We start from the raw sequence: 11,392 nt of genomic DNA on the forward strand, positions 1-11,392 counted from the left end.
CACAAAATAGTCCAAATTGGTGAAGTGAAATGAAAAAAATAACTTGTTTCAAAAAATTCAAAAAAATTAATAACGGAAAAGTGGTGTGTGCATATGTATTCACCCCCTTTGCTATGAAGCCCCTAAATAAGATATGTTGCAACCAATTACCTTCAGAAGTCACATAATTAGTTAAATAAAGTCCACATGTGTGCAATCTAAGTGTCACATGATCTCAGTATATACACCTGGTCTGAAAGGCACCAGAGTCTGCAACACCACTAAGCAAGGGGCACCACCAAGCAAGCGGCACCACGAAGACCAAGGAGCTCTCCAAACAAGTCAGGGACAAAGTTGTGGAGAAGTACAGATCACGTACCAGGCAAGGAGGGCATTAATCAGAGAGGCAACAAAGTGACCAAAGATAACCCTGAAGGAGCTGCAAAGCTCCACAGCGGAGATTGGAGTATCTGTCCATAGGACCACTTTAAGCCGTATACTCCACAGAGCTGGGCTTTACGGAAGAGTGGCCAGAAAAAAGCCAAAAATAAGCAAACACATTTGGAAGAAGGTACTCTGGTCAGATGAGACTAAAATTGAGCTTTTTGGCCATCAAGGAAAACGCTATGTCTGGCGCAAACCCAACACCTCTCATCACCCCGAGAACACCATCCCCACAGTGAAGCATGGTGGTGGCAGCATCATGCTGTGGGGTTGTTTTTCATCGGCAGGGACTGGGAAACTGGTCAGAATTGAAGGAATGATGGATGGCGCTAAATAACCTGTTTCAGTCTTCCAGAGATTTGAGACTGGGACGGAGGTTCACCTTCCAGCAGGACAATGACACTAAGCATACTGCTAAAGCAACACGCAAGTGGTTTAAGGGGAAACATTTAAATGTCTTGGAATCCAATTGAGAATCTGTGGTATGACTTAAAGATTGCTGTACACCAGCGGAACCCATCCAACTTGAAGGAGCTGGAGCAGTTTTGCCTTGAAGAATGGCCAAAAATCCCAGTGGCTAATCAAATCAACTTTTTTTTTAACGTGTTAAGTAAAAAAAATTAAAGCAAATAACTAAAGAGCAGCAGTAAAATAAAATAACAGTAGGGAGGCTATATAAAGGGGGGTACCGGTGCAGAGTCAATGCGGGGGCACCGGCTAGTCGAGGTAATTGAGGTAGAATGTGCACGTGGGTAGAGTTAAAGTGACTATGCATAAATAATAGATAGAGTAGCAGCAGCGTAAAAGAGGGGGTGTGGGGGTGGGGGGGCAGTGCAAATAGTCTGGGTAGCAATGATTAGCTGTTCAGGAGTCTTATGGCTTAGGGGTAGATGTGCCAAGCTTATAGAGACATACGCTAAGAGACTTGCAGCTGTAATTGCTGCAAAAGGTGGCTCTACAAAGTATTGACTTTGGGGGGGTGAATAGTTATGCACGCTCAAGTTTTAAGTTTTTTTGTCTTATTTCTTGTTTGTTTCACACAAAAAAATATTTTGCATCTTTAAAGTGGTAGGCATGTCGTGTAAATCAAATGATACAAACCCCCCAAAAATCAATTTTAATTCCATGTTGTAAGGCAACAAAATAGGAAAAATGCCAAGGGGGTGAATACTTTCGCAAGCCACTGTATCTGTGTCAGATCAACTTAAAGGGATAGTTCACACAAATGACCAAATTACACATTGGTTTCCTTACCCTGTAAGCAGTCTATGGACAAGGTATGACAGCAATCCATGCTTTGGTTTAGATTCCCTGGCACTGTTCCCACATGCTAACGTTTTAGCATTTGTGGCACAAATCCCATTCAAGTCATCGGACCAATATTAGCATTTTTCGCGCATCATGTCCAAATCATCTGAAAGTATCTAAAATGTATTGTGAAACTCACCAAAGTCACTTATAGATTTTGAACATGATGTGCGAAAAATTTTAATATTGGGCAAATTACTTTTTTATGATGTTTTTATATTGGATAAAAGTATAGACTACAAAATGGTATATCATACACTGCAGTTGAGGAACAATGGGAAAGTAATTCTGCTTTGAAAGTTGATAAACTTGTAACCCCAATTTTGAGAAAATGGTCCTTGAATGTTTTGGTACACCTACTGGAGAGCACTTCTTTGTCTACACCCATTCAGCATCATTCACACCCTCTTAAGCCTTAGCCCCACCCATCTCTTTAAGGATTCACATTTGAGGCCATGTGGGAAACACGCTATATCAAATGAAATCGACGTTTTTGTCACATGCACAGGATACATGGAGGTGTAAACGGTACACTGAAATGGTTACTTGCATAGTAGCAATATCAAAAACAGAAAGTTTCCAGATAAAAATATGTTATAAATATTTTATAATTATTAGATGACGCTTACCCGACACACTTGTCTGAATTGATGGATCATGTGAAGGAAATGCTATAACCACCCCCCAGCCACATCTAGCTAAGTGCATGGGTCACTATTGTCTAGACATGTACACATGTTCATGAAATACAATAGATTGCCGTAATCACCCCCAGACACACCTGGCTAATTTGATTGGTCATGTAAAAACCCGGCCGAAGTGGAGTATTTTATTTAGACATGTAGCTAGCTATCTAAACAATGAACCGGCATAATCTCAACTCATGCTACTACCAATACAAATATTGTCATAGCTGTAGTATGAATCTGCAGGTAGCTAAAGCTAAGAAACTAGGTTCAATGTTAGCTAGCTAACATTAGGCTATACAGTGGGGAAAAAAAGTATTTAGTCAGCCACCAATTGTGCAAGTTCTCCCACTTAAAAAGATGAGAGAGGCCTGTCACATTCATCATAGGTACACGTCAACTATGACAGACAAATTGAGGAAAGAAAATCCAGAAAATCACATTGTAGGATTTTTTATGAATTTATTTGCAAATTATGGTGGAAAATAAGTATTTGGTCACCTACAAACAAGCAAGATTTCTGGCTCTCACAGACCTGTAACTTCTTCTTTAAGAGGCTCCTCTGTCCTCCACTCGTTATCTGTATTAATGGCACCTGTTTGAACTTGTTATCAGTATAAAAGACACCTGTCCACAACCTCAAACAGTCACACTCCAAACTCCACTATGGCCAAGACCAAAGAGCTGTCAAAGGACACCAGAAACAAAATTGTAGACCTGCACCAGGCTGGGAAGACTGAATCTGCAATAGGTAAGCAGCTTGGTTTGAAGAAATCAACTGTGGGAGCAATTATTAGGAAATGGAAGACATACAAGACCACTGATAATCTCCCTCGATCTGGGGCTCCACGCAAGATCTCACCCCGTGGGGTCAAAATGATCACAAGAACGGTGAGCAAAAATCCCAGAACCACACGGGGGGACCTAGTGAATGACCTGCAGAGAGCTGGGACCAAAGTAACAAAGCCTACCATCAGTAACACACTACGCCGCCAGGGACTCAAATCCTGCAGTGCCAGACGTGTCCCCCTGCTTAAGCCAGTACATGTCCAGGCCCGTCTGAAGTTTGCTAGAGTGCATTTTGATGATCCAGAAGAGGATTGGGAGAATGTCATATGGTCAGATGAAACCAAAATATAACTTTTTGGTAAAAACTCAACTCGTCGTGTTTGGAGGACAAATAATACTGAGTTGCATCCAAAGAACACCATACCTACTGTGAAGCATGGGGGTGGAAACATCATGCTTTGGGGCTGTTTTTCTGCAAAGGGACCAGGACGACTGATCCGTGTAAAGGAAAGAATGAATAGGGCCATGTATCGTGAGATTTTGAGTGAAAACCTCCTTCCATCAGCAAGGGCATTGAAGATGAAACGTGGCTGGGTCTTTCAGCATGACAATGATCCCAAACACACCGCCCGGGCAACGAAGGAGTGGCTTCGTAAGAAGCATTTCAAGGTCCTGGAGTGGCCTAGCCAGTCTCCAGATTTCAACCCCATAGAAAATCTTTGGAGGGAGTTGAAAGTCCGTGTTGCCCAGCGACAGCCCCAAAACATCACTGCTCTAGAGGAGATCTGCATGGAGGAATGGGCCAAAATACCAGCAACAGTGTGTGAAAACCTTGTGAAGACTTACAGAAAACGTTTGACCTGTGTCATTGCCAACAAAGGGTATATAACAAAGTATTGAGAAACTTTTGTTATTGACCAAATACTTATTGTCCACCATAATTTGCAAATAAATTCATAAAAAATCCTACAATGTGATTTTCTGGATTTTTTTTCCTCATTTTGTCTGTCATAGGTGACGTGTACCTATGATGAAAATTACAGGCCTCTCTCATCTTTTTAAGTGGGAGAACTTGCACAATTGGTGGCTGACTAAATACTTTTTTTCCCCACTGTAACTAGCAATACAAATAGATATCTGATTCGAATAATATTACTACACAGATCATACACGTAACGTTAGCTAGCGAGCCAGCAATCTAATGTTTGCTAGCTAACTAACAGTACGCTTTAACTTGCAATAAAAATTACTTTCTGACAAAATTAGAAACATCTATCTGAAAATGTAGCTAGACTCTTACCTGTATACATGGATGAATGCTTCACGGCAGATTGGAACCATTTAACTCTGTTTTGTTTGTAGCTACATCTTGTTTGGCCAGCGTTGTGTCATGTCACTCCAGTTCACACTGACCGTGGCGTGTGCAGAAAGTAGCCCATCACTTATAGCTGATCTGTCGATAGCACCTACTAAATTCAGGGCATCAATGTTGTTGAGAAAAGTAGCAAAACTTTTTTGTAGTTCTTGATGGCTAATGGTATATCTTTCAAAAACGGCGAGGTAGAAAGGACTATCAACACATACTGAACAGCTCACGTTACAGACAGAAGCATGCTACATGGCAGACCAATCCAAACTCATCTCCCGGCATGTCCAGCCCACCCATTATCTCAGCCAATCATGGCTAGTGGGAAGGTTCCTGACCTTTTCCGTGGCTAAACCAACTTAGGCTTGTAATTTAACCATTTTATTTGTATTTATGGATGGAATACACGTTTGCTATTAAGGCACATGAAAGTTCACATGTTCCAGAAAGCATTTCTGACAAAAAACGCTTTTTGATTTAAAAAATAATGTTTATGTTCTCCTGTGAAGTAGTGACGTGCGGCATATGCCTAGTTTCCTGAAACAAGTCACAAATGTTAGCATGTGGAAACAGTGTCAGGGAAAGCATGGATTGCTGTCAAACTTTGTCTATAGACTGCTTACAGGGCAAGGAAACCAAAATGTAATTTTGTAATTAGGGTGAACTATCCCTTTAATGTAAAGTGTTACCTCAGAATGTATCTTTATGACTCACTCCCTCTATTTCTTTCCTCAGGGGGATGATGGCTTACCAGTATCAGGGTGTTGGAATAAAGTAAGTGAAAGAGTTAATATCCTGAATGTACACTATCTGCATCTTGGGCTGATTAAGTGCTTAGCAGTTCTGCCTTTTTTTTTATCCCCATGCTAGTATAATCAACAACATCATCTGTCATTACTTAATTAATACTGTAGAAAAGTGCTTAGTTGTATTCATGTTCATTGTATGCTCAATTAACATTGCATGAACTAATGTGTGTTTTTTTGCCTTCTCTTTGCAGTAACGATAACTTCGGAGTGGCATGTGTGATTGTACATAGAATATTTATTTTTGTACTTTTTATGTGCTCTCTTATACTGATGAGAAAAAAAAAGAAAATCATAAAAATATGCCAGGATCTTTGTACAGTGTTTATTTTTTATTACTTGTAATAATGTTTATGTATTGGATTTTATAGCTATGCATTATGTCAACATGTTTGGATAAGGAAGAAATTATAATGTGGCTACATATGCATGATATTTGTGCATAATGTGAACAGATATTGCCTATTAACTTATTGTATCATGTTGTTTTGTTTTGTTGTGACCATGCTGCACTGAATTATGTGGGGCTGAAAAGATGAACTGTTGGCTTTTTTAAATATCTTAGTTGAACCCTCTTTGTAGAGATCAAAATGATGAAAACCTACAGCCCTGCAAATGATCCGGTCTAAATATGTACACAACTCACGTCATGGTGACAGACAGCACTGTATTTTGTCTGCACTGTACAGTATCGCCATTTTAATCACTAGCACACAGATACCCATGGTTCTCAACACATCCTCTTTTAACTGTTTAGGGTTCTGATATCATAAACCCATAACATATCCTGAATATCCAGCATGCCACACTAGCACATTTTGTCGCTGTCTCTAAAAGGGAAACATTTTATCTCATGAAGGAGGTTTCAACTAAGATTACCTGACCATTTGAAGCTTTAGTTGTTTTCACCGAAGCAAAACAGCAATTTTGAAACAGAGAACAAATACTTAGCATTTGCTGCTCTTTCACTGGCTGAGTAGTTTCACAGCCAGAATGACCAACCATTCTAAGCTACAGTATAGCTTCACGTATAACCTGGCCTCAATTTCTCCAAGTTATCTGTAAATATTTTTTTAAACCAAATCTAAGGGGCCACCTCCTCCTGCTTTTTGACTATCAGGCTCTCTTTAACCGTAGTTGTTTGCCTTTTTGTTAGAACTTGATCAAATTGATACAAACCCATGAAACAAGCTTTCTCTTGGATGACTGAAATATTGCTGCTGACCCTTAAGGCATGCTGCTGCAACAGCTACATTGCCTCTACGCCCAGTGTACCTCATCCATTTATTTATATGAAGAAAGCTATTAATGGACAATGATCTTGTTAAGAAATACCAGACTTGTTATTTGCAGCTGTGCTATAAGAGGTAGTAGCCTACGTCGCCCTTGCTATCTGTGCTTATGAATCAGTATTGATGAAATGGATGAAGGGGACGGGAGTAGAGTTGCTCCATTGCCGCTGCTCATTGTAAAAAAAGCTCTGTGTTCTGCTCTGCCTGGAAATGTATAGCTAGATTAAGAGATAGTCCGATTACCACCTTCAATAAAGTCTTCATCATGTTCTTATACCTCATACTAACGTGTGCCATGTTCCCCTGCCTTGCTCTCCTTGTGTTAGATTTCAACCCAAAGTTCATGAGAAATCATTGAGAATCTGTTCAAATTGACATTTATATGTTTGTTGACCTTATATGTTCAAAATGACAATCAGAAATAAACATATGTTTTTTAATAGTACATACAGTACAGTTGTGTGCTTTAAAAATAACATATAACTTTTTTATGGCATCATTTTGAATTGAATACCATGCAGAGTTGGGGATCTGGGGATGCATTTTATGAGTGTTGTATCATGCTAATGTTTCATTTCACATAATTGTGTGAAGTGTGCATTGAAGTCTGTTATTTCCATTGCTCTGCTATGGTTTGTAGTGACCTAAATGTGTGTGTGTGCCAAAAAGCATGGATTGTGCTGTTTGAGGTGAGTTCTTTGAACTGACATATACAATAAACTACACATGAATGGTAAAAAGCATATACATTACTGTAGATTGCTAGTATGGAAAGAGTTATCCCTTGACACAAACCTCTTTTTCTTTGAAAGGGTCAAAATCCTTTCCAACTGGCCAAGTAGTAGAGGTTCAAGAGATCTGCTCAACAAAGTTTCGCACAAAGCTGCAGAATGGAAACTTGAAGGCATTTGGAGATAGATTTGAGTTTTGACCCGACCTGGGGTTGTCATTTTACTCAAAGATTTTCCAGCCGGCTGAACACAGAGCCAGTAACGTTGGGGGGTTCCAGTCGCAGCAGTGAGCAGACTGACTTCAATAAGACTCCGAAACAAAAGGATTTCACTTTCCTTTGCAGTTCTTTGTTGAAGGCTTCTCGGGTTGGAAAAGCCATCAAAGCCACAGAGCGATACAGATGCATTTCTTTGAGATATATGCTTGATATTCATCTATCTTTCTTCACTATGTGAAAGCGAGACATTCACTTTTTAGAGTGTACAATTTCCTGTGTTTTATTTGACACCAACAACTGTGATTCAAGAATTCAGAGCAGCTCACAGAACAGACAGATGTAATCTCTCCGTGTTCATGTGTTTCCAATACAAACCAAAAAACAGAGGGAAATGCTTTTGATGATTCCTGATATCAAACTCACTGCCTTCTCTAATATCCTGGGTGTTGCAGGCATATAACATACTGTTTATGTAGCTATGTTGCCTGACCTGCGCCAAGGAATAACTTTATTACCATCTTTAAGTTGGTATACATTTATACATGTCTAATAGACATTGTATATTACATTTATTCACATTCTTGTACTGAGATGTAAAACTCAACATATATCAATGCTGTAAGAGTAAGTATTGTACAGTAGGAGAGGGTTCACACACTTTTTAAAGCGCTCACTCCATGTTGTTGTATAGATAGTATATTGATGTGACATGGGAGCCTCTCATTTTATCCCAAAATGTTTTTACTCAACATAGATCCTCTATCATTTTAGACTGTCTTAGATAATACATCAATGCAGTCATACTGACAGCTTTAAATGCGTATTCTAGAATGACCTGATTCATATCAGTTTGTAAGAGACAGAGTACCATATTCTCTTTACCCTGAAATAAGATTCCTGATGAATGCCACACTAAATGCAAGTCATCATGACTCGTATTGGGTAGCTAATTTCAGCAGGAATAATTTCAACACACGTTTATCCTGTCTGTATGAATCGGTGGGCTTTATGGTAACTGTTTGTCACCCTTGAATTATGATATTAACCATAAAGAAGGCAGATTTTTATTGTGGGCAAATATTTATGTCAAATTCTGACATTAAACAGCTCATCTAAACATGTCATAAAACATTATGCTTTCATAGTGATGAAAGAAAGCTCCCCTGTTTTTGAAGGTATTTTATTTAGGATTGTGGCTGGAGGCACAAGACCAGTTTTGAAGCTTTTGGACAGTTGGTAACAGACGTTTAGATTCATTTTAAACCTAATTAATTGCTTATTTAGGTCGCCTATGACATTTTGACATCTTGAAACAAATGTTGATTTGAGCAATTGGGGTAAAGGTATTTTATTATTTTCTCTTCCAAAAATGTATCAACAGTTTCATTGCATTCTTGTGTGAAAACAAAGTTTGAAGACTGAACTGCCAATATGTCCATCTTCTCAACGACTATGATATCTTGTGCCTTTTACTATGTTTAACACAAACAGAAGCATTCCTTATGTCATACTGTCTTCTAACCCTTCTCACACCTTAAATCAAAATGCACATAAGATAATTATTTGAATATTCAAAGAGGTGAATACAACACAATGCTTTGCTAGAGTCCATATTCATATCCAAATTGTGTATTGCAAACCAGGGCCAGTTATTGTGGTTGTTCTTTAGATTTGATAAAGGCCACATTGACCTAGGCAGGCAGTGAGGGGGAAAGATTGAGACCACTCTAGTATTACTGACACAAATTGGTAACAGAAATGTAGTTTAAAGGCAAAATGATCTAACCATTTTAGACTATAAAATTCAGATTTGAAAAAACAAACAATTAAATGTATCTGAATTGTTTCTCTTCACCCAATTGGTTGGAATGTTTGCCTGAGAACTAGGCTTACTCTGCACCTGTTGTTCACAACATGAAGTTGATTCTGAATTTGGATTAACAGCTCCTAAAACACAACCCTTAAATAAGAGTGGATCAAGTCAAGTGCTGTTACTGTATTAAAGTAATTACTGTAAATGCAAATAAATGTAAAGTGTTGCCTTATTGTATTGTTTAACAAAGGTTCTAAACAAGTGGCCTTCCTCCCAAGGATGTAAATCATTATGTATACATGTCTATTTAGTGGAGCACTTTCGTGCAATGACACATAATACATGTGTAATTAGGCCATTTGATGGTTTTCATTTGATTATAAGATTATTTGGTTCACCTCAAATCTTTCAAACAAGAGAGTCCATCATCCCCAGTAAATATGTCACATTATAGCCCACAGTCCTTTATTAAGCCTAATAATCCTATGAAGATAGTAGCTATATTCATATTCAAAGAATCATTCATTATTTTGTTACAATGTATTCAAAACACCATTCACCTTAGTGCATTTACTGTAGGGTCATCTTTGAAAGTTTGTGTGCATTTAATTTCTGCTTTTTCTCACTGATTTGCACAATGGCAGTACTCTTTAGTTTTACAATATCTTCTCTGGATATTATTATTACATGTTTGTATTATATTTCTTGGTATACATTTCCCAGTTGACTTAACTTTACTTTGTCTTCATCTTTTACTGTATTGATATATTAAGTGTACTCTTCATGTAATTATGCATACTTCAAATATAACTATTTAACACATAATATCTTAGAACATGTCATTCATGAAAAACACTTATTAACTGATGATAGGTCATGTGAAATTATTTCTGTACCTGAGCACAAAATGTGGTCCTTTGTAAATATTTGTGTTTCTACTGCAAAACACTTCACAAAAACCATTCAATTAAGTCTTCAATTCATTCTTAATATTAGTCAAAGCCAATTTACAGTTAATGCACTCTCACTTTTTATATGAAGAGTACACAGATTTGTTGAGGAATGGTGTTGTATCCACTGTAAAGTTATTTGATTCATCACTTTAGTCCACATTACAGATATGTTTATACCAGTCTGATCAATGCATTATTTTTTGTATTAAGTGGATGTGTCACTTCTTGATGTCATCACCATTCTGTGTATTTAAAGCAGTTTAGGAGAGGCAGGTCTAGAAACCATGTTAGAAGAGAGTTGTATAGTACTGTATAATAGTTAACCTGCTTTTGACATCCATTTTGTTTTCGCTCTATCTACTATGTAGTGTGCTAGGTAGAAATCAAGATGTATAATATTATAAAACCAGTTTGTGTGATAATCTATCAGTTTCAGTAGCTAACTGAGAATGGATATGAGGGCATTTATATCAATGCATTTGATGTAAAAACCATCTGCATGCTGATATTATTTATAAGCATTATTTACTACTTGACAGCAACAGTGACATTTTACAAACTTATGTTCTGTTTCAGCAAAATAACTGGGAATTTATTTGATATGCCATTTCTGCACAAAATGAGGAATTCTGTCAGTTAAGTGACCTTTTATAATTTCCTCTGCTGTTACAGACTCTTAAATTAATGAAATGTAAAATTTGAACATTGAATTGAGGTGTCAACATTTTGTTTCTTGAGATTCAATGTGAATCATCAGTAAAAAAATTAAATCAATTTAATCCAAAATTAAGTATGCTGTCAAAGGTGCTTTTTTTCTTCCAGAAAATGTTTTTACTTTTTATAAACCATAAATGGCAGCTTTAGTCACCAATTGCCAATCATTATTTCACTGTTCAATACATTTTGAGAACATTGCCAATAATACAAAAGTTAATTATTATCATTTTAACCCTTGTCTCTTGTTGCTAGAGGCATCTCTCAATTAAACCTTATGGAAATAATCTCCA

The 11,392-nt window shown here is 37.6% G+C and overlaps 1 protein-coding gene across 1 annotated transcript in view; it reads left to right on the top strand.

Annotated features, from left to right (window-relative positions):
- Positions 1-7,115, top strand: part of col13a1 (collagen, type XIII, alpha 1) — a 121,349-nt gene extending 114,234 nt beyond the window's left edge. Inside the window, exons 37-38 of the mRNA XM_084153539.1 lie at positions 5,308-5,346; positions 5,573-7,115. Of these exons, the coding sequence (XP_084009665.1) occupies positions 5,308-5,346; positions 5,573-5,575 (42 nt within the window). The 3' untranslated portion in view covers positions 5,576-7,115. The remainder of the gene's footprint in view (positions 1-5,307; positions 5,347-5,572) is intronic.
- The last annotated feature ends 4,277 nt before the right edge of the window (positions 7,116-11,392 follow it).

The sequence above is a fragment of the Coregonus lavaretus genome, assembly GCF_964263955.1.
Source record: "Coregonus lavaretus genome assembly, chromosome: 36".
Classification (NCBI taxonomy): Eukaryota; Metazoa; Chordata; class Actinopteri; order Salmoniformes; family Salmonidae; genus Coregonus; species Coregonus lavaretus.